The 24,686-nt window shown below is 45.7% G+C and overlaps 1 protein-coding gene across 1 annotated transcript in view; it reads left to right on the plus strand.

Annotated features, from left to right (window-relative positions):
- The first annotated feature begins 249 nt into the window (after positions 1-249).
- NENF (neudesin neurotrophic factor) overlaps positions 250-24,686 on the plus strand; it is a 30,221-nt gene continuing 5,784 nt past the window's right edge. Inside the window, exon 1 of the mRNA XM_040430400.1 lies at positions 250-438. Within this exon, the coding sequence (XP_040286334.1) occupies positions 280-438 (159 nt within the window). The 5' untranslated portion in view covers positions 250-279. The remainder of the gene's footprint in view (positions 439-24,686) is intronic.

The following is a 24,686-nucleotide window of genomic DNA, read 5'->3' on the forward strand; positions in this document are numbered from 1 at the left end:
TATTTATTTGTTTATTCATATGTTTTGTCATTTAGACGTCTTTTATGTCTCAGACAGGTATATAATAAATAATTAATTAATACAGCAAGGCGGTTTGCGGAAGTGCGGATACGTATATATCTGACATATGCCTGTACAGGTCTATGCACGTTGCAGCTCTCATGCTTCTAACGTCTAGAATGCTTCCTTGGCAGCTACACCCCGGCAGTGTAAGGGTTACATGTGGGTGGGTTTGTGCAGACTGCTGCTCCCCGCCCTCTCTAGGAAGTGGTGCACAACATGTCGCCGTGCAGCAGAGTTGTGTGTTACTTTGTGCTGTTGCTGGGTTCTGTCGTTTTCAGCTCTGCGGATGTGGACCCCGAGTTACGACGCACGAATCCGCATAAGCCAGTCCGGCTCTTCACCGACGAGGACCTGGCAATCTACAATGGGGAACAGGTAACTATCCCGGGTTCTAATGCTCTTGTGCATTGCAGAAATGAATCAATGATCTACTACAAGTTACACATCTAAAAAAAAAAACTAAGTGCGATTCGTCTGCGACTTGCTTTTCCGCTATTTGTTTATGTGCAATTGATGTGATTTAGGATTTGGAACATCCATTAGACTGAGGGTACATGAGGAAAGTGATGTGTGTAATGTGTTGTAGCCGTGCCCTGTAAACTGCAATACCAGACCCAGGACATTGTCCTAGGTGGCGCTGTTCTTGTCTCATTTCCTCCGATCTCTTTCATGAACCAGATGACTTTGGTCCAATTTGATGCAGATATTAGCTGACAATGGCTGGTATTGCTGTAACGGTCCTATGCGGGAAAAATAATTAGTCCCAGCAATGGAGGCAAATGGATCATGTGCTACCATGAAAAATGTGTGATCTCTACAGGAAAGATATAAAAGCATACGGATGGAATAGACATGGAATTGCTGACGGACTGCAAAAAAAACGAAAAGAAAAACGTACTCTAAAGCCCCCCCCCCTCATAGATCCATTAAGATTGTTAATGGTGGATCCCATCAGCGGCTGTGTGTTTTATGCAGATTTTCTGCTTAGTTTCCGTCCAAAAATCCACATGGGTCGCTTGTGAATTTTGTTGCAGATTTGCATTGTAATGCCCCTTGCAGACGAGCGTTTGTCACGATGCGAGACCGCAGCGCAGCTCCTGGCCGGAACTCCTAGCACTTGCCGGGGGACACATATTGATTTATGATGCTATGTAACCCTTACAGTTCTGGAATGTATTAGATGATGCTGACATCACGCTGCCAGTGTTATACGATACATTCCAGAGCTGTAAGGGTTACATAGCATTATAAATCAATATAATGCTGCGCAACCCCGCCAGTGCTGGGAGGTCAGGACGGGAGCTGCGCTGAGGACTCACAGCATGACAAACGCTCGTCTGCAAGGGGCCTAAAGGGAGACATCTGCACAGAAAGTTCACAACACACCTGACATGCTGAGGACTTCAAAGTCCACACCACGGGTCAAAATCTCATGTGCCACTGGTAGAGTATTAACCTGCAGATTTTCCACCAGAAAATGTGCACATAATATGCGCCATCTGCATATACTGTAAGGCCCCTTTCACACGGGCGAGTATTCCGCGCGGATGCGATGCGTGAGTTGAACGCATTGCACCCGCACTGAATACCGACCCATTCATTTCTATGGGGCTGTTCACATGAGCGGTGATTTTCACGCATAACTTGTGCGTTGCGTGAAAATCGCAGCATGCTCTATATTCTGCGTTTTTCACGCAATGCAGGCCCCAAAGAAGTGAATGGGGTTGCGTGAAAATCGCAAGCATCCGCAAGCAAGTGCGGATGCGGTGCGATTTTCACGCACGGTTGCTAGGAGACGATCGGGATGGAGACCCGATCATTATTATTTTCCCTTATAACATGGTTATAAGGGAAAATAATAGCATTCTGAATACAGAATGCATAGTAAAATAGCGCTGGAGGGGTTAATTTTTTTTTAAACTCACCTTAATCCACTTGCTCGCGTTGCCGGCATCTCGTCTCCTCCTTTGCTGAACAGGACCTGTGGTGAGCATTCATTCCAGGACCAGTGGTGACGTCACTCCGGTCATCACATGATCCATCACATGATCTTTTACCATGGTGATGGATCATGTGATGACCGGAGTGACGTCACCACAGGTCCTGGAATGTCATGCCCCACTCTGACGATGTGCGGAGGTCAGCCAGGATTGCAGCACGAGTCTAGTATTTGTTTTGATGCTGTGCTGGATCCACATCGCATCAGGTGCACTGGGTGGAGTCATTAGTTTAAATGGTCTGGGAAGTTTGGAAGGAAGGTTGGCTGTTTGTTCCTGCTCTCAGCAGATAAGTGTCTTTTCTTGTTTGGTTGTTTATGTCATCTTACCCATCCAGGTTCTGTGCGAGCAGGCTGCTCCTTTCTCCCCACTTCACCATCTCAGGGAGTTCAGGGTTCTGTTAGTATAGGCTGGTGGACACAGCAAATCTACCATCAAGGTTTGTCTGTGGGCTGAGCATTGCAGGGAAAGAGGTCAGGGATAAATTAGGAGGTGACCCTTCCCCTGTCTCTCGTCCAGAGCCTGGTTGGTGTGTTATCTGTTTAACTGTGCACGTCCGCCGTGACATTGTAATCCGCCATACTGTGACCGCCATTTCTCAGTGTTTATGTGATGGCGTCAATTGATGCACTGGTTGACCGCATGCAGGGTTTATCCCTAGAGGTTGCGGATCTACGTAGTACGGTCACACAGTGTCAGAGGGTGTTGGCTTCAGGTACAGGTCAAATTGTTGGGGAGCCTAAAGTCGCTCTTCCGGAGAAATTTGCCGGGGGTACTGATGATTTTTTCCGTTTCAAGGAATCATGTAAGTTGTACTTTCGATTGTGCCCATTTTCATCAGGTAATGAGGATCAGAGGGTGGGTATCGTCATGTCTTTGCTGAAAGGGGACGCGCAATCCTGGGCTTTTTCCCTGCCGCCCAGTTCTCTGGCTCTCCAGTCGGTGGAGGAATTTTTTAAAGCCCTGGGATTGATTTACGATGACCCAGATTGAGTTTCGATGGCAGAGTCAAAATTACGTAACTTACTACAGGGTAAACATACTGCTGAGGTTTACTGCACAGAGTTTAGGAGGTGGGCTACTGAGTCGGGGTGGAACGACCCCGCGTTACGTAGCCAGTTTTGTCAGGGGTTATCTGAAAGGTTGAAGGATGCTCTGGCTTTTCATGAATACCCAGATACTTTGGAAAATGCAATGTCTTTGGCGATACGTTTGGATAGACGTATCAGAGAGAGGTGTATGGGTCCCTCTGTGCAGGGGATTCCTCCCGCGTGTGGTTTTGTTCCACCAGCTGCCCAGGGAGATATTGCTTGTTATTCTGGAGTAGGAGAGGAACCCATGCAGTTAGGTCAGATATCTTTCCATTCGGATAGTAGAGACTTTCGTAAAGCGCACAATTTATGTTTCTTTTGTGGAAAGAGGGGTCATTTTGTTTTTTCTTGTCCGTATGTTGAATCACAGGGGGAAGAGATAAAGAAAAAAGAAAAAGAAAAATAAAACTCCCTCACACTTGGTAGTATGAATGGTGTGGTAGAGCAGACTGGTATGCAAGTTCCCTGCAGTTCCCGTTTTCTCCTTTCAGCTATGGTGGCGCTAGAGTCTCGAAATGTGTTTGTTGATGTTTTTCTTGATTGTGGTGCTGGGGTAAATTTAATTGACTTTCTGTTTCTTGAGGGTTTGGGACTAAGTATTTGCACGTTAGAGAACGAGATTTGTGTTTTTGCCATTGATTCTTCCCCTCTTTCTCAAGGGAGCCTTACTCACGTTGTTCATGATATTCATTTAAGGGTGGGTGATTCACATGCTGAGATTATTTCCTGTTTCGTCATGAAGGATTTGCCAGCTCCAATAGTTTTGGGGTTGCCATGGTTGTCTAAACATAACCCAATTATAGACTGGCAGGCGAGACAAATCATTGGTTGGAGCAAGTTTTGTTCGGATAATTGTCTTGTCACATCTATTTCTGAAGTGTCCGTTACGGCCTTGCCTCAGTATCTCTCGGACGTGTTTGCGGAGGGTGGGGCTCAGGAATTGCCCCCTCATCGTGACTATGATTGTCCTGTGAATCTCATGCCGGGGGCTAAGTTGCCCAAGTCTCGGCTCTACAACCTCTCTCAACCCGAGAGAGAGGTCATGCGAAAGTATGTTGCCGAGAGTTTGGCAAAGGGTCATATTAGACCATCTAAGTCTCCAGTGTCTGTAGGTTTGTTCTTCGTGAAGAAGAAAGATGGATCACTGAGACCGTGTTTGGATTTCCGAGAGCTGAATCGTATTACAGTCCGGGATCCATATCCCCTGCCTTTGATCTCTGATCTTTTTGATCAGATTGTTGGAGCCAAGGTGTTCTCCAAGTTGGATTGGAGAGGAGCATACAATCTGATCAGGATCAAGGAGGGGGATGAGTGGAAAACGGCCTTCAATACGCACGAGGGTCATTTTGAGAACCTGGTAATGCCTTTTGGGTTGACGAATGCGCCAGCGGTATTTCAGCGATTCGTCAATGATATTTTTCATCATTTGGTGGGGAGGTTCGTAGTAGTCTACCTTGATGACATTTTAATTTATTCTCCTGATCTGAAGACCCATCAGGATCATGTGAGACAGGTTTTGACGATCCTGCGGGAGAACAAGTTATACGCCAAATTGGAGAAATGTTTGTTTGCGGTGCAAGAGCTTCCATTTTTGGGATACACGCTTTCTGATTCTGGTTTTCGTATGGACCCCGAAAAGGTCCGGGCGGTTCTGGAGTGGGACCGACCGGAGAATCAGAAAGCTTTGATGCGATTTTTGGGGTTTACGAATTATTCCACGTTAGTCAAACCTCTTACTGATATGACCAAGAAGGGCGCTGATGTCTCTGTCTGGTCGGATGAGGCATTGCAGGCCTTTTCGGCTATTAAGGAGCGTTTTGCGTCTGCTCCCATTCTGGTGCAGCCGGATGTATCTCAGCCATTCGTGGTCGAGGTTGATGCATCAGAGGTGGGGGTTGGGGCGGTGCTTTCGCAGGGTCCTTCTCCTGCCAAGTGGGTCCCGTGTGCCTTCTTCTCCAGGAAGCTCTCGGTCGCCGAGAGGAATTATGATGTTGGAGATAGGGAGTTGTTGGCGATCAAGTTGGCCTTTGAAGAATGGCGTCACTGGTTAGAGGGGGCTTCTCACCCCGTTACTGTGTATACAGACCATAAGAATTTGGCTTACCTGCAATCTGCCAAGCGTCTGAACCCTGACAGGCCAGATGGTCATTGTTTTTTACCAGGTTCAATTTCGTGGTTACCTTTCGCCCAGGGGTCAAGAACGTCAAGGCAGATACCTTGTCTCGCAGCTTCCCTGGGGGAGGTGATTCAGAAGATCCAGCGCCGATTTTGGCGGATGGAGTGGTGGTCTCCGCTCTGTACTCTGAATTGGAGATGGAGGTGTTGGGAGCTCAGGAGGGGGCTCCTGGTTCGTGTCCCCCAGGGAGGTTGTTTGTTCCTGAGGGCCTACGATACAAGGTGTTCAAGGAACATCACGATACTGTTCTCGCTGGACATCCTGGTGGTAAGTCCACCTGTGATCTGGTGTCCCGGAGGTTCTGGTGGCCAGGTTTGCGTAAGAGTATTGAGAATTACGTGGCAGCTTGTGAAACCTGCGCTCGTTCTAAGGTTGCTCATACTCGACCGCCTGGTTCACTTCTTCCATTGTCTATTCCATCTCGTCCTTGGACACATTTGTCCATGGACTTTATTACGGACCTACCGAGTTCCTCCGGTAGTCGATCGTTTCAGTAAAATGGCTCACTTTATACCACTAACAAGTCTGCCTAACGCTAAGACTCTTGCGCAGATTTTTGTGGATAATATTGTTAAATTGCACGGTATTCCTTCGGATATTGTCTCTGATAGGGGCACGCAGTTTGTCTCCAGGTTTTGGAGGGCGTTCTGCTCTCGACTTGGCATTCAACTTTCTTTCTCGTCGGCTTTTCATCCACAGTCTAATGGTCAGACGGAGCGTACCAATCAAAACCTGGAGACCTACTTGAGGTGCTTTGTGGCTGAGAATCAGGAGGACTGGTCCTCATTCTTGCCCTTAGCAAAATTTGCATTGAATAACTGTAGGCAGGAGTCCACGGGTAAGTCGCCATTTTTTGGCGCATACGGTTTCCATCCTCAGTTTGGTACCTTTTCTGGGTCTGGTTCCTCCGGGATGCCAGAGGAGGAGAGATTCTCTTCTGCCTTATCCTCTATCTGGCGGGGGATTCAAGGGAATTTGGAGAGGATGGGTGAGAGGTATAAACGAATGGCTGACAGGAGACGTGTGACTGGTCCGGACCTGTGTGTGGGTGATTTGGTGTGGTTGTCCACTAGGAATATCAAGTTGAGAATGCCATCTTGGAAACTGGGTCCAAGATTTGTTGGTCCATATAAGATTTCTGCTGTGATCAATCTTGTGGCATTTCGACTTGATCTGCCGCAGACTTGGAGGATCCACGATGTCTTCCACAAGTCTTTACAAAAAAAATATGTTAAACCGGTGGTACCATCGCCATTGCCTCCTCCTCCTGTTCTGGTCGAGGGAAACTTGGAGTTCGAGATCTCCAGGATTCTCGACTCGAGAGTTCTGCGGGGTTCCCTCCAGTACCTGGTTCACTGGAGGGGATACGGTCCTGAGGAGAGGATGTGGGTTCCGGCGTCAGATGTCAACGCCAGCCGTCTGGTGAGGGCCTTTCATAGGTCCCATCCGGATAAGGTTGGTCCAGGGTGTCCGGAGGTCACCCGTAGAAGGGGGGGTACTGTCATGCCCCACTCTGACGATGTGCGGAGGTCAGCCAGGATTGCAGCACGAGTCTAGTATTTGTTTTGATGCTGTGCTGGATCCGCCTCGCATCAGGTGTACTGGGTGGAGTCATTAGTTTAAATGGTCTCCAGCTAAAGTGCTCTGAGCGGATTATACTGTTCATTAGTGTCTGGGAAGTTTGGAAGGAAGGTTGGCTGTTTGTTCCTGCTCTCAGCAGATAAGTGTCTTTTCTTGTTTGGTTGTTTATGTCATCTTACCAATCCAGGTTCTGTGCGAGCAGGCTGCTCCTTTCTCCCCACTTTACCATCTCAGGGAGTTCAGGGTTCTGTTAGTATAGGCTGGTGGACACAGCAAATCTACCATCAAGGTTTGTCTGTGGGCTGAGCATTGCAGGGAAAGAGGTCAGGGATAAATTAGGAGGTGACCCTTCCCCTGTCTCTCGTCCAGAGCCTGGTTGGCGTGTTATCTGTTTAACTGTGCACGTCCGCCGTGACATGGAATGAATGCTCACCACAGGTCCTGTTCAGCAAAGAAGGAGACAGACGAGATGCCGGGCAGCGCCAGCAAGTGGATTAAGGTGAGTTAAATTATTTTTTTTATTTTTTTTAACCCCTCCAGCGCTATTTTACTATGCAGTCTGTATTCAGAATGCTATTATTTTCCCTTATAACCATGTTATAAGGGAAAATAATACAATCAACAGAACACCAATCCCAAGCCCGAACTTCTGTGAAGAAGTTCGGGTACCAAACATGCACGCTTTTTCTTCCGCGAGTGCAAAACGCATTGCAATGTTTTGCACTCGCGCGGAAAAATCGAAGGTGTTCCCGCAACGCACCCGCACCTTTTCCCGCAACGCCCGTCTGAAAGAGGCCTTAGGGGTGGATTTTTACATGGACAAAAACCGCAGTACGGTACCAGCAAATCTTATGCAGACTTTGCTTTTTTTCTTCTGTGCGGATTTTAAAACGCAGCTAAAACCAAGCTGAAAATCCACATAAACTGCACTGTTAGGGTTCATGTGGGGGATGTGCCGCCCGTTCCTTGCATTGGGGACCTCATATTGCGGTCGCCAATCCACGGGCACCGTCCGTGTGACTGGCAGAGACAGGTGCAGACCCATTCAACCTAAATGGGTCCATGATCCTTCTGCACCGCAAAAAAATAGAACGGAGGCATGGACAGAAATGCCCTGGAAGCGCTCCGTAGTGCTTCCTTGGCCTTCCGCTCGGTGCCTCCGCACCATATCTTCTGGATTGCGGACCCATTCAAGTGAATGGATCCACATCCGTGATACGGTGCGCACGCGGCCTGTGTCCGTTTATTGAAGACCCGCAATACGGGCCTGTCGGCCGTGTGCATGAGCCGATATGTGCATGTACCATGAGCGTACAGCCACACTCAGGTAAAAGGTGCAGATTTTTGTGATTAATTCATTGCAGATTTTGCCCTCTCCATTGCAAATCAGCATCAGAAATCCTCAACTGACATGCTGGAGATGTACATTCTGTATGTGCACCGCCTGTCAATTTATGTGGGGATTCTGTTGTGGAAGTTTTCCGCAGCCTGTATCTTACACACTTTGCTGCTACTGTATTCACTGCAGGTTTCAGCATGCTAATTCCACTGCGGAAAACCAGCAGCTTATACGCCATGTGTGCCCATACCCATACCTGTCTATTTCTCGAATGATCGGAGGGAAATAAGCCCTTTTCAACCTCCCAAGAGAAATGGAGCCCCCATGTACCTTGATACTTGGCGATAAGGAGTGATGGGTGTCAACCAAAAGATGATTTGGCCAAGTTAATTTCTATAGGTCCCATTATTGTCCTCGCCCTGTCTGCACCCATGGCCATAATGTAATCTTGCCGATCTCTCATTTAAATATACAGTACAGACCAAAAGTTTGGACACACCTTCTCATTCAAAGAGTTTTCTTTATTTTCATGACTATGAAGGCATCAAAACTATGAATTAACACATGTGGAATTATATACATAACAAACAAGTGTGAAACAACTGAAAATATGTCATATTCTAGGTTCTTCAAAGTAGCCACCTTTTGCTTTGATTACTGCTTTGCACACTCTTGGCATTCTCTTGATGAGCTTCAAGAGGTAGTCCCCTAAAATGGTCTTCCAACAGTCTTGAAGGAGTTCCCAGAGATGCTTAGCACTTGTTGGCCCTTTTGCCTTCACTCTGCGGTCCAGCTCACCCCAAACCATCTCGATTGGGGTCAGGTCCGGTGACTGTGGAGGCCAGGTCATCTGGCGCAGCACCCCATCACTCTCCTTCATGGTCAAATAGCCCTTACTTTGACAGTTTTCCCAATTTTTCGGCTGACTGACTGACCTTCATTTCTCAAAGTAATGATGGCCACACGTTTTTCTTTACTTAGCTGCTTTTTTCTTGCCATAATACAAATTCTAACAGTCTATTCAGTAGGACTATCAGCTGTGTATCCACCTGACTTCTCCTCAACGCAACTGATGATCCCAACTCCATTTATAAGGCAAGAAATCCCACTTATTAAACCTGACAGGGCACACCTGTGAAGTGAAAACCATTTCAGGGGACTACCTCTTGAAGCTCATCAAGAGAATGCCAAGAGTGTGCAAAGCAGTAATCAAAGCAAAAGGTGGCTACTTTGAAGAACCTAGAATATGACATATTTTCAGTTGTTTGTTATGTATATAATTCCACATGTGTTAATTCATAGTTTTGATGCCTTCATAGTCATGAAAATAAAGAAAACTCTTTAAATGAGAAGGTGTGTCCAAACTTTTGGTCTGTACTGTATGTACAGACATCTGGACGTAGAGCGCAGATGGAAGGAAGTTTATTTGTAGACTGTAACCATGGAGGAGACACAGAACATTAGGAATTTTTTTTTTATTAAGAGACTGTTTGCAAAGGTAATACATTGGAGCAGCAGAGAAAAGACTGGGGGTCATTTACTTAGTTTCCCCTTTGCAATGCCATAGGAGTCGGCTAATTTATGACTAGACGTGCACCTTGTCATGAATTAGGTGCACCTCCAGCAGTGCTTTTGCCAGGCATAAACACTACTCCAGTAGTTTTTTGCCAACCCTTAGGGCTGTTTCACACGAGCGAGTGCATTGCGGGAATCACGCTCCGTGTGTGAGTGTGAGCCTCCGCTCTGGACTTGCAGGAGCGCACGGCATTATCATGATTTATAATGCTATGTGTCTCTGCATGGCTTTTTTTCCACAGAATCATAGTGACATAAAGCTTCAATAGATAACAGGTCGGCACTACCTTTTTGAAGTTGCGGTGCACGTGTCAATGAATTGGCGTCCGATGAAACAATGTAGCAAAAAGACCGGCACTTTGCAGAATTTCAATCAGGAATTCGGTTTATTGGTCACATATTATTTCATTCATAGTGACGCGTTTCAGCACCAGTGTGCTTTCTTCAGACTATGTACAAACATCTCATAGGCAAATGAAATACAGAGGAACTGACGTCATCAGCAAGACTCCTCCCCCTCATTGGCGATAATGGCCGTATAATGAGAAGTATATAGTAGGATGTTATCCAATTCATTTGGTAATCAATTCCGCTAGGAAAAAAAGGAAAGTACATTTATAAAACTATAAACAGGCAGGATACATCAGTGGAAGCCAGACACATTGTATTCACGATTGAGGCCCCTGGGTTTGTAAACGATGGATCCAGTAGGCCTCTCTCTTTAGTAACAATTTATTTCTGTCACCTCCTCGACGGGGTAACGAAACACCCTCAATAATCTGATACCGTAGTTGTGCAATATTATCCTTTTTTTCGTGAAAATGAAGTTGTATTGGAAGCAATAAATGACCTTTTCTGATAGTAGATTTGTGCTTACTCAGTCTGTCCTTCATTCTCATGGAGGTTTCCCCCACATATAATAATCCACATGGACACTTAAGAATGTAAATCACAAATCTACTATCACATGTGAATGTGCCCCTTATCGAAAGCCTTTCACCTGAATGTGGATGAGAAAAACATGGGCCCTTAATGACACAGTGGAGACAGGGAAACGTGCCTTGTCTAGGGGAAGACCAGGTACTTTGTCCTTTTTCTATTCTATTACTTCCCACATCCGCCCGAACTATTTTATCTCTGATATTATCGGCACGTTTGTAACACATCATAGGCGGTCTCTGAAACTCACCTATCTGTGGGTAGGATTTAGATAAAATGTGCCAATGTTGAGTAACAATAGTCCTCAGGCGTTGGGTCCATGGGTGGTATTTCACCACTAAAGGGGTCCTGGTCTCCTTTTTATCTTTAGCCACCTGTGTAATATCAACCTTATCCCGCTGTGCCTTCAATAACTCCAGGGGGTAGCCTCTCTGTCTAAACTTATGAGTCAGGTCATCTAATCTTTTTTGACACGTGTCTGTGTTACTAACAATACGTTTCACTCTTTGATATTGAGAATAGGGAATAGATAGTTTGATAGATGCTGGATGACTACTAGAGAAGGCCAGCAAACTATTTCTGCCCGTGTTCTTAGTGAATAAATCTGTCTGTACCTTACCATCCTTCCCCTTCATCACCCAAGTGTCTAGAAATGACATCCTGTCCATATCTTGGTGTACTGTAAGTTTCAGCTCCTCCCAGATGGAATTTAAATACATGATAAATTCCGTGAGGGATCGAACGTCGCCTCGCCATACGCAAAAAAATACCATCGATAAAACGATGCCAAAATATACAATGTTGCTGATACAATAAGTTAGACAAACTGCCTCTCAAAATACGCCATATACGTATTTGCGTATGGCGGTGCGACGTTTGATCCCATCACGGTCCCACGGGACTGCTGATAAAAGGAGTCTTGAAACAAAAAATTATTTTGCTCAAGTACTATTCTCAAAAGTTTCAGGAAAAATTCTCTTTCTTTTTCTTTATATGTGCTTGTGTCCAAGAGACCAGCGACTGCTCTAATCCCCTTCTCGTGTATAATTGACGTATAAAGACTGCACACGTCAAGAGTGACAAGTATGCAGCCGTCATCCACCTGAAGTGAGCCGATTTCTGACAGAAAATGGCCGGTGTCACGTATATATGATGGTGCATGTTGAGTTAAAGGTGTTAGTACCTTCTCAAGGAGGATAGCAGGAGACGAGAGAATGGAGTTTGTGGACACCACAATGGGGCGACCAGGAGGATTAGTGAGTGACTTATGCACTTTCGGCAAAGTATAGAACACGGAGTAATCGGATGTTGATTAATGAGAAAGTCACCCAACTTGGCGTCCACAACTCCAATCTCTTTAGCTTCATCGACCACCTTCTGTAGGATCTCTTTGATGCAATAAACTGGGTCATTTTGTAATATTTGGTAGGTGCTTCTGTCCTGTAATTGTTGCAGGATTTCAGTGACATAATATTCTTTATCTAAAATAACAATAGCCCCCCCCCTTATCAGCGGGTTTAAATATTAGAGATTTTTCATCTAACAAGTGATCAAGGGCATGCTTCTCTTCCACAGGTAAATTGAGTTGTATATGAAACTTTCCTTGTTTACATTGTTGCAACAATGTGTCCACATCTCGCTTTACTAAATTAACAAAAGTCTCAATCGGATGATGTGTTTTTGGTGGTGTATAGTCGCTCCTCATTTTCAGATTAAACAGTTTTACAGTCAACGCGCTGGTCAGGGAGGAATCATCCACCTGATCCACATTCAACTGAGAGACCCCTTCATTGCTACCATTGCTCTCAGGCGTAGATTACGGAAAAAGCGATGTAAGTCAGTGTCCAAGGTGAACGTATCAAAGCTACCGGTCGGGCTAAAGGACAAGCCTTTTTTCAATAAGTTCATCTGGGCAGGACTGAGGCTCTTAGATGACAAATTTAATACTAAGGCTACTTTCACACTAGCGTTGTTTTAATCCGGCATTCAATTCCGACACCTGAACTGCCCGCCGGATCCGGAAAAACGTGTGAAAACGGATTACATTTGAATGCATTGGAAAAAACGGATCCGCCATTTATGGACTTTAACTTTTTTTTCGCATTTTTCGGGTTTAACATGCAAAAGCCGGATCCGGTTTGACTGAACACACGGCGCCAGATCCGGCGTTAATGCAAGTCAGGGGGAAAAAGACCAGATCCGGCGTTCAGTCAAAGTGTTCAGGATTTTTGGCCGGAGGTAAAAATACAGCATGCTACGTTTTTCTGAAAAGCCTGATCAGTCAAAAAGACTGAACTGAAGACATCCTGATGCATCCTGAACGGATCGCTCTCCATTCAGAATGCATTAGGATAAAACTGATCAGTTCTTTTCCAGATTTGAGCCCCTAGGACGGAACTCAGCGCCGGAAAAGAAAAACGCTAGTGTGAAAGTACCCTAAGTTTTGTGCCGTACCTGTGACCGCGTTTTTCTCGCCGATGATGGCGGCCGGCTCGCCTGGTGTTGGTCTTCTTGTACGGCATTTGTCTAAAAAAGGCCCCCGTGATCCATTTGAGGCCTCGCTGCCAGAGCCGGATGATATTGAACCGGTTTGGCGGTATCTTGGACGCAACGTAAGGATCGCAGTACCGAAAGCGTCCTGCCATCTGTAGACCCGATGTGATGTATAATCCTCTGTGTCCCTGAGGTATTTGGATCTTTTGGTTTGCTCGATTTTGCTTCTTAATTCGGTACATTGTTTCTCCAGGTTTTCCTGGAGGGACGTATATTCTTCAGATTTCAAACTGTCCCTCAGTTGCTCTCAATATTAGCGTTACACTCATTAATTGAAATGGATAGATGTTCGAGTGTAAGTACTATAAGGTCCGATGAACACTTATTGAGAATGTTCGCAAAGCGAGTGCAGTAATCCACTTTGTCGCAAAAGAAAGTTGGTCCTAAATTGAGCCGCAATACTTCCGGTACAGCGATCACTACGTCACGTCCAAGATACCGCCAAACCGGTTCAATATCATCTGGCTCTGGCAGCGAGGCCTCAAATGGATCACGGGGGCCTTTTTTAGGCAAATGCCGTACAAGAAGACCAACACCAGGCGAGCCGGCCGCCATCATCGGCGAGGCAGATGCTTCGAGGAAAACGCGGTCACAGGTATTGAGACTTTTGTTAATTTAGTAAAGCGAGATGTGGACACATTGTTGCAACAATGTAAACAAGGAAAGTTTCATATACAACACAATTTACCTGTGGAAGGGAAGCATGCCCTTGATCACTTGTTAGAGGAAAAATCTCTAATATTTAAACCCGCTGATAGGGGGGGGGGGGGGGGGGGCTATTGTTATTTTAGATAAAGAATATTATGTCACTGAAATCCTGCAACAATTACAGGACAGTAGCACCTACCAAATATTACAAAATGACCCAGTTTATCACATCAAAGAGATCCTACAGAAGGTGGTCGATGAAGCTAAAGAGAGTGGAGTTGTGGACGCCAAGTTGGGTGACTTTCTCATTAATCAACATCCGATTACTCCGTGTTCTATACTTTGCCGAAAGTGCATAAGTCACTCACTAATCCTCCTGGTCGCCCCATTGTGGTGTCCACAAACTCCATTCTCTCGTCTCCTGCTATCCTCCTTGAGAAGGTACTAACACCTTTAACTCAACATGCACCATCATATATACGTGACACCGGCCATTCTGTCAGAAATCGGCTCACTTCAGGTGGATGACGGCTGCATACTTGTCACTCTTGACGTGTGCAGTCTTTATACGTCAATTATACACGAGAAGGGGATTAGAGCAGTCGCTGGTCTCTTAGACACAAGCACATATAAAGAAAAAGAAAGAGAATTTTTCCTGAAACTTTTGAGAATAGTACTTGAGCAAAAAAAAATTTTGTTTCAAGACTCCTTTTATCAGCAGTCCCGTGGGACCGCGATGGGATCGAACGTCGCACCGCCATACGCAAATACATATATGGCGTATTTTGAGAGCCAGTTCGTCTATTCTAACTTATTGTATCAGCAACATTGTATATTTTGGCATCGTTTTATCGATGGTATTTTTTGCGTATGGCGAGGCGACGTTCGATCCCTCACAGAATTTATCATGTATTTAAATTCCATCTGGGAGGAGCTGAAACTTACAGTACACCAAGATATGGACAGGATGTCATTTCTAGACACTTGGGTGATGAAGGGGAAGGATGGTAAGGTACAGACAGATTTATTCACTAAGAACACGGACAGAAATAGTTTGCTGGCCTTCTCTAGTAGTCATCCAGCATCTATCAAACAATCTATTCCCTATTCTCAATATCAAAGAGTGAAACGTATTGTTAGTAACACAGACACGTGTCAAAAAAGATTAGATGACCTGACTCATAAGTTTAGACAGAGAGGCTACCCCCTGGAGTTATTGAAGGCACAGCGGGATAAGGTTGATATTACACAGGTGGCTAAAGATAAAAAGGAGACCAGGACCCCTTTAGTGGTGAAATACCACCCATGGTCCCAACGCCTGAGGACTATTGTTACTCAACATTGGCACATTTTATCTAAATCCTACCCACAGATAGGTGAGTTTCAGAGACCGCCTATGATGTGTTACAAACGTGCCGATAATATCAGAGATAAAATAGTTCGGGCGGATGTGGGAAGTAATAGAATAGAAAAAGGACAAAGTACCTGGTCTTCCCCTAGACAAGGCACGTTTCCCTGTCTCCACTGTGTCATTAAGGGCCCATGTTTTTCTCATCCACATTCAGGTGAAAAGATTTCGATAAGGGGCACATTCACATGTGATAGTAGATTTGTGATTTACATTCTTAAGTGTCCATGTGGATTATTATATGTGGGGGAAACCTCCATGAGAATGAAGGACAGACTGAGTAAGCACAAATCTACTATCAGAAAAGGTCATTTATTGCTTCCAATACAACTTCATTTTCACGAAAAAAAGCATAATATCGCACAACTACGGTATCAGATTATTGAGGGTGTTTCGTTACCCCGTCGAGGAGGTGACAGAAATAAATTGTTACTAAAGAGAGAGGCCTACTGGATCCATCGTAAATACAATGTGTCTGGCTTCCTTTGATGTATCCTGCCTGTTTATAGTTTTATAAATGTACTTTCCTTTTTTTCCTAGCGGAATTGATTACCAAATGAATTGGATAACATCCTACTATATACTTGTCATTATACGGCCATTATCGCCAATGAGGGGGAGGAGTCTTGCTGATGACGTCAGTTCCTCTGTATTTCATTTGCCTATGAGATGTTTGTACATAGTCTGAAGAAAGCACACTGGTGCTGAAACGCGTCACTATGAATGAAATAATATGTGACCAATAAACCGAATTCCTGATTGAAATTCTGCCAAGTGCCGGTCTTTTTGCTACATAGTGACATAAAGCTGTCAGTAGGATTCTGTAGAAATAAGGTCAAGCAGAGGCACATAGCATTATAAATCATGATAATGCCGTGCGCTCCTGCAAGTCCAGAGCGGAGGATCACACTCACACACAGAGCGTGATTCCCGCAATGGACTCGCTCGTGTGAAACAGCCCTTACACCTTTTGTAGGTGTAAATGTTAAAATAATATAACAAAAACAAAGACAGGTGCACTCTGCGGTCTTACTAACCCTCGTACTGGTGAAAAATTTAGCCAACATATCCTACTGTGGAGGACATGTCTGAGCCCGAGCACTGCGCCAAGGTTTTTTTAGCGGGACCTAACGCTAAACCTACCTGGGCTGTATGGGCAATACCAGGAGCCAGTGGGCGAATTGCATGAGCGTAAGGTCCGACTCAAAGCAATCTCCCAGTAACCTCCAGCATGCAGCCATGCTTACAATGGGAGGAGGCAGAGAGCTCTGAGCCCCACCCAAGACTGGCTGATATAGATCTGCCGCCCCCCCCCCCCGGTATAGATGCACCACTGCATATGGGGTTGAGCACTTCCTGCTTTTCATTACCAGGCCAATCTGTAGTTTGTATATTGAATTTTTTGGAGGTGTAGAAACTCCTAGTCTGAACGAGCCTTTATTTCCATCCACAGGCAGCATTCTGGTGCACATGTGAGGCCCGGGCTATATCAGCCACTCTTGGGTGGGGCTCAGAGGTCTCTCCCTTTTCCCATTGTATGCATGGTCACATGCTGGAGGTTACTGGGAGATTGCTATGAGTCGGACCTTGCGCTCCTGTAATTCGCCCACTGGCCCCTGGTATTGCCCATACGGCCCAGGTAGGTTTAGCGTTAGGTTCCCGAGCTACTTGAGAAACCTTGGCGCGGTGCTCGTGCTCAGACATGTCCTCCAAGCAGGATATGTTGGCTAATCTCTAAATTTTAAACCAGTACGAGGGTTAGTAAGACCGCAGAGTGCACCTGTCTTTGTTTTTGTTATATTATTTTTACTGTTTATCACATCCACACATTTGCTATTCTGTGTAGGATGTCCATTGTGGCACTTGTGGTTCGCTGCAGGCATCCTCCATTGTATGCATTTTTGCTGGGGATTGCCATTAGCAGCGGAGCACAAGTGCAGGATCTGCCCCCCGGTATAGATGCGCCAATGCATATGGGGTTGAGCACTTCCTGCTTTTTAATACCACGCCAATCTGTAGTTTGTATAGGTGTAAATGTTAATACATTTGCTAGGGCCGATGTTCCAGCCCCTGACACTCCTAAATGTCAACCACAGCATAAAAACGCCTGTGCGACAAAATATTTTTGCACTGACAAAAAAAAGTCACAAATTGCCAAAAACCAGTGTAATATCGTTAGTAAATGACCCCCATTGTTGTAAACGTGGCCTTCCTTTTATGTCTATAAATTGCACCACCTCCCTTGATCCACCCTAGGTGGCCGTCTTGGACGGGCATGGTGGTAAAACCTGAAATGCGGCATATAACGTCATTACAAATGGTGACAAAAGATTTCCTGACGGTAAAGAAAAGTAACCTCTTCCTGACATCTGACACCAAACCATTCTCCTCTGTATTGGTTGTCACATTTTTGCAGCAAATGACGCCAGTTGCTACTTGTTCAGACTGCAGAATAAAATGAGAATCGGAGCCTGGAAGACCCCCAGACTTCTGCCATAGGGAGAAATAACTGGAGATAAGTGGCTCCAGAGGCTTCTGGCAAACCCTAGTCTTCCCCCGCTCTATTAAAATGACATGTACGATCAAGTGAAGGTAGTAAAGGTTGACCAAAATAATATCCATGGATAGCAACATATTGCCAGCCATTTTAAGGGGTTGTCTGGGTTCGGAGCTGCGCCCAGACATATCCCCATATTCACCCAGGAAGCTCCGCTGATATGATGCTCTCCTTTGCCCTGCACTCAATAGCACAGGGCAAAGGCATTTTCTGGAGATCCGGTGTCGTACCGGGCTCTCCATGGGGAAAGCTAGGCTTAGGCTTCCGCCTAGCAGTGAGCCCAGTGACGGCACTGGCACTAATGGGCGGGCTTTAGCTCTGCCCTAGCCCTTAAAACCCCTTTTAGGCCTCTTTCACACTTGCGTTGTTGGGATCCGGCGTGCACTTCCGTTGCCGGAGGTGCCTGCCGGATCCGTAACAACGCAAGTGTACTGAAAGCATTTGAAGACGGAGCCGTCTTCCAAATGCTTTCAGTGTTACTATGGCACCCAGGACGCTATTAAAGTCCTGGTTGCCATAGTAGGAGCGGGGAGCGGGGGAGCGGTATACTTACAGTCCGTGCGGCTCCCCGGGCGCTCCAGAATGACGTCAGAGCGCCCCATGCGCATGGATGACGTGATCCATGTGATCACGTGATCCATGCACTTGGGGCGCCCTGACGTCACTCTGGAGCGCCCGGGGAGCCGCACGGAAGGTAAGTACACTGCTCCCTCGCTCCCCGCTACACTTACCATGGCTGTCAGGACTTTAGCGTCCCGGCAGCCATGGTAACCACTCTGAAAAAGCTAAATGTCGGCTCCAGCAATGCGCCGAAACGACGTTTAGCTTAACCACCTCCGGACCGCCTAACGCAGGATCGCGTTCCGGAGGTGGCAGCCCTGCGCAGAGTCACGCATATATGCGTCATCTCGCGATGGCCGAGATTTCCTGTGAACGTGCGCACACAGGCGCGCGCGCTCACAGGAACGGAAGGTAAGAGAGTTGATCTCCAGCCTGCCAGCGGCGATCGTTCGCTGGCAGGCTGGAGATGTGTTTTTTTTTAACCCCTAACAGGTATATTAGACGCTGTTTTGATAACAGCGTCTAATATACCTGCTACCTGGTCCTCTGGTGGTCCCCTTTGTTTGGATCGACCACCAGAGGACACAGGTAGCTCAGCAAAGTCCCACCAAGCACCACTACACTACACCTCCCCTGTCACTTATTAACCCCTTATTAGCCCCTGATCACCCCTGATCACCCCATATAGACTCCCTGATCACCCCCCTGTCATTGATCACCCCCCTGTCATTGATTACCCCCCTGTAAAGCTCCATTCAGATGTCCGCATGATTTTTACGGATCCACTGATAGATGGATCGGATCCGCAAAACGCATCCGGACGTCTGAATGAAGCCTTACAGGGGCGTGATCAATGACTGTGGTGATCACCCCATATAGACTCCCTGATCACCCCCCCTGTCATTGATTACACCCCTGTCATTGATCAACCCCCTGTAAAGCTCCATTCAGACGTCCGCATGATTTTTACGGATGCACTGATAGATGGATCCGATCCGCAAAACGCATCCGGACGTCTGAATGAAGCCTTACAGGGGCATGATCAATGACTGTGGTGATCACCCCATATAGACTCCCTGATCACCCCCCTGTAAAGCTCCATTCAGATGTCCGCATGATTTTTACGGATGCACTGATAGATGGATCCGATCCGCAAAACGCATCCGGACGTCTGAATGAAGCCTTACAGGGGCATGATCAATGACTGTGGTGATCACCCCATATAGACTCCCTGATCACCCCCCTGTAAAGCTCCATTCAGATGTCCGCATGATTTTTACGGATGCACTGATAGATGGATCCGATCCGCAAAACGCATCCGGACGTCTGAATGAAGCCTTACAGGGGCATGATCAATGACTGTGGTGATCACCCCATATAGACTCCCTGATCACCCCCCTGTAAAGCTCCATTCAGATGTCCGCATGATTTTTACGGATGCACTGATAGATGGATCCGATCCGCAAAACGCATCCGGACGTCTGAATGAAGCCTTACAGGGGCATGATCAATGACTGTGGTGATCACCCCATATAGACTCCCTGATCACCCCCCTGTAAAGCTCCATTCAGATGTCCGCATGATTTTTACGGATGCACTGATAGATGGATCCGATCCGCAAAACGCATCCGGACGTCTGAATGAAGCCTTACAGGGGCGTGATCAATGACTGTGGTTATCACCCCATATAGACTCCCTGATCACCCCCCCTGTCATTGATTACACCCCTGTCATTGATCAACCCCCTGTAAAGCTCCATTCAGACGTCCGCATGATTTTTACGGATGCACTGATAGATGGATCCGATCCGCAAAACGCATCCGGACGTCTGAATGAAGCCTTACAGGGGCATGATCAATGACTGTGGTGATCACCCCATATAGACTCCCTGATCACCCCCCTGTAAAGCTCCATTCAGATGTCCGCATGATTTTTACGGATGCACTGATAGATGGATCCGATCCGCAAAACGCATCCGGACGTCTGAATGAAGCCTTACAGGGGCATGATCAATGACTGTGGTGATCACCCCATATAGACTCCCTGATCACCCCCCTGTAAAGCTCCATTCAGATGTCCGCATGATTTTTACGGATGCACTGATAGATGGATCCGATCCGCAAAACGCATCCGGACGTCTGAATGAAGCCTTACAGGGGCATGATCAATGACTGTGGTGATCACCCCATATAGACTCCCTGATCACCCCCCTGTAAAGCTCCATTCAGATGTCCGCATGATTTTTACGGATGCACTGATAGATGGATCCGATCCGCAAAACGCATCCGGACGTCTGAATGAAGCCTTACAGGGGCGTGATCAATGACTGTGGTGATCACCCCATATAGACTCCCTGATCACCCCCCTGTCATTGATCACCCCCCTGTCATTGATCACCCCCCTGTAAAGCTCCATTCAGATGTCCGCATGATTTTTACGGATGCACTGATAGATGGATCGGATCCGCAAAACGCATCCGGACGTCTGAATGAAGCCTTACAGGGGCATGATCAATGATTGTGGTGATCACCCCATATAGACTCCCTGATCACCCCCCTGTAAAGCTCCATTCAGATGTCCGCATGATTTTTACGGATGCACTGATAGATGGATCCGATCCGCAAAACGCATCCGGACGTCTGAATGAAGCCTTACAGGGGCGTGATCAATGACTGTGGTGATCACCCCATATAGACTCCCTGATCACCCCCCTGTCATTGATCACCCCCCTGTCATTGATCACCCCCCTGTAAAGCTCCATTCAGATGTCCGCATGATTTTTACGGATGCACTGATAGATGGATCGGATCCGCAAAACACATCCGGACGTCTGAATGAAGCCTTACAGGGGCATGATCAATGATTGTGGTGATCACCCCATATAGACTCCCTGATCACCCCCCTGTCATTGATCAACCCCCCTGTCATTGATCAACCCCCCTGTCATTGATCACCCCCCTGTCATTGATCACCCCTCTGTAAGGCTCCATTCAGATATTTTTTTGGCCCAAGTTAGCAGAATTTTTTTTTTTTTTTCTTACAAAGTCTCATATTCCACTAACTTGTGTCAAAAAATAAAATCTCACATGAACTCCCCATACCCCTCACGGAATCCAAATGCGTAAAATTTTTTAGACATTTATATTCCAGACTTCTTCTCACGCTTCAGGGCCCCTAGAATGCCAGGGCAGTATAAATACCCCACATGTGACCCCATTTCGGAAAGAAGACACCCCCAGGTATTCCGTGAGGGGCATATTGAGTCCATGAAAGATTGAAATTTTTGTCCCAAGTTAGCGGAACGGGAGACTTTGTGAGAAAAAAATTAAAAATATCAATTTCCGCTAACTTGTGCCAAAAAAAAAAAATTTCTATGAACTCGCCATGCCCCTCATTGAATACCTTGGGGTGTCTTCTTTCCAAAATGGGGTCACATGTGGGGTATTTATACTGCCCTGGCATTCTAGGGGCCCCAAAGCGTGAGAAGAAGTCTGGTATCCAAATGTCTAAAAATGCCCTCCTAAAAGGAATTTGGGCACCTTTGCGCATCTAGGCTGCAAAAAAGTGTCACACATCTGGTATCGCCGTACTCAGGAGAAGTTGGGGAATGTGTTTTGGGGTGTCATTTTACATATACCCATGCTGGGTGAGAGAAATATCTTGGTCAAATGCCAACTTTGTATAAAGAAAATGGGAAAAGTTGTCTTTTGCCAAGATATTTCTCTCACCCAGCATGGGTATATGTAAAATGACACCCCAAAACACATTCCCCAACTTCTCCTGAATACGGCGATACCACATGTGTGACACTTTTTTGCAGCCTAGGTGGGCAAAGGGGCCCATATTCCAAAGAGCACCTTTAGGATTTCACAGGTCATTTACCTACTTACCACACATTAGGGCCCCTGGAAAATGCCAGGGCAGTATAACTACCCCACAAGTGACCCCATTTTGGAAAGAAGACACCCCAAGGTATTCCGTGAGGGGCATGGCGAGTTCCTAGAATTTTTTATTTTTTGTCACAAGTTAGTGGAAAATGCTTATTTTTTTTTTTATTTTTTTTTTCATACAAAGTCTCATATTCCACTAACTTGTGACAAAAAATAAAAAGTTCCATGAACTCACTATGCCCATCAGCGAATACCTTGGGGTCTCTTCTTTCCAAAATGGGGTCACTTGTGGGGTAGTTATACTGCCCTGGCATTCTAGGGGCCCAAATGTGTGGTAAGGAGTTTGAAATCAAATTCTGTAAAAAATGACCTGTGAAATCCGAAAGGTGCTCTTTTAAATATGGGCCCCTTTGCCCACCTAGGCTGCAAAAAAGTGTCACACATCTGGTATCTCCGTAATCGGGAGAAGTTGGGGAATGTGTTTTGGGGTGTCATTTTACATATACCCATGCTGGGTGAGAGAAATATCTTGGCAAAAGACAACTTTTCCCATTTTTTTATACAAAGTTGGCATTTGACCAAGATATTTATCTCACCCAGCATGGGTATATGTAAAAAGACACCCCAAAACACATTCCTCAACTTCTCCTGAGTACAGAGATACCAGATGTGTGACACTTTTTTGCAGCCTAGGTGGGCAAAGGGGCCCACATTCCAAAGAGCACCTTTCGGATTTCACAGGTCATTTACCTACTTACCACACATTTGGGCCCCTAGAATGCCAGGGCAGTATAACTACCCCACAAGTGACCCCATTTTGGAAAGAAGAGACCCCAAGGTATTCGCTGATGGGCATAGTGAGTTCATGGAAGTTTTTATTTTTTGTCACAAGTTTGTGGAATATGAGACTTTGTATGAAAAAAAAAAAAAAAAAAAAAATCATCATTTTCCACTAACTTGTGACAAAAAATAAAAAATTCTAGGAACTCGCCATGCCCCTCACGGAATACCTTGGGGTGTCTTCTTTCCAAAATGGGGGTAGTTATACTGCCCTGGTATTCTAGGGGCCCAAATGTGTGGTAAGGAGTTTGAAATCAAATTCAGGAAAAAATGAGGAGTGAAATCCGAAAGGTGCTCTTTGGAATATGGGCCCCTTTGCCCACCTAGGCTGCAAAAAAGTGTCACACATCTGGTATCCCCGTACTCAGGAGAAGTTGAGGAATGTGTTTTGGGGTGTCTTTTTACATATACCCATGCTGGGTGAGATAAATATCTTGGTCAAATGACAACTTTGTATAAAAAAATGGGAAAAGTTGTCTTTTGCCAAGATATTTCTCTCACCCAGCATGGGTATATATAAAATGACACCCCAAAACACATTCCCCACCTTCTCCTGAGTACGGAGATACCAGATGTGTGACACTTTTTTGCAGCCTAGGTGGGCAAAGGGGCCCATATTCCAAAGAGCACCTTTCGGATTTCACAGGTCATTTTTTACAGAATTTGATTTCAAACTCCTTACCACACATTTGGGCCCCTAGAATGCCAGGGCAGTATAACTACCCCACAAGTGACCCCATTTTGGAAAGAAGAGACCCCAAGGTATTCGCTGATGGGCATAGTGAGTTCATGGAAGTTTTTATTTTTTGTCACAAGTTAGTGGAATATGAGACTTTGTAAGAAAAAAAAAAAAAAAAATCATAATTTTCCGCTAACTTGTGACAAAAAATAAAAAGTTCTATGAACTCACTATGCCCATCAGCGAATACCTTAGGGTGTGTACTTTCCGAAATGGGGTCATTTGTGGGGTGTTTGTACTGTCTGGGCATTGTAGAACCTCAGGAAACATGACAGGTGCTCAGAAAGTCAGAGCTGCTTCAAAAAGCGGAAATTCACATTTTTGTACCATAGTTTGTAAACGCTATAACTTTTACCCAAACCATTTTTTTTTTACCCAAACATTTTTTTTTTATCAAAGACATGTAGAACTATAAATTTAGAGCAAAATTTCTATATGGATGTCGTTTTTTTTGCAAAATTTTACAACTGAAAGTGAAAAATGTCATTTTTTTGCAAAAAAATCGTTAAATTTCGATTAATAACAAAAAAAGTAAAAATGTCAGCAGCAATGAAATACCACCAAATGAAAGCTCTATTAGTGAGAAGAAAAGGAGGTAAAATTCATTTGGGTGGTAAGTTGCATGACCGAGCAATAAACGGTGAAAGTAGTGTAGGTCAGAAGTGTAAAAAGTGGCCTGGTCTTTCAGGGTGTTTAAGCACTGGGGGCTGAAGTGGTTAAGGGCGGATC

The sequence above is a fragment of the Bufo bufo genome, chromosome 4 (assembly GCF_905171765.1).
Source record: "Bufo bufo chromosome 4, aBufBuf1.1, whole genome shotgun sequence".
NCBI classification, from domain to species: Eukaryota; Metazoa; Chordata; class Amphibia; order Anura; family Bufonidae; genus Bufo; species Bufo bufo.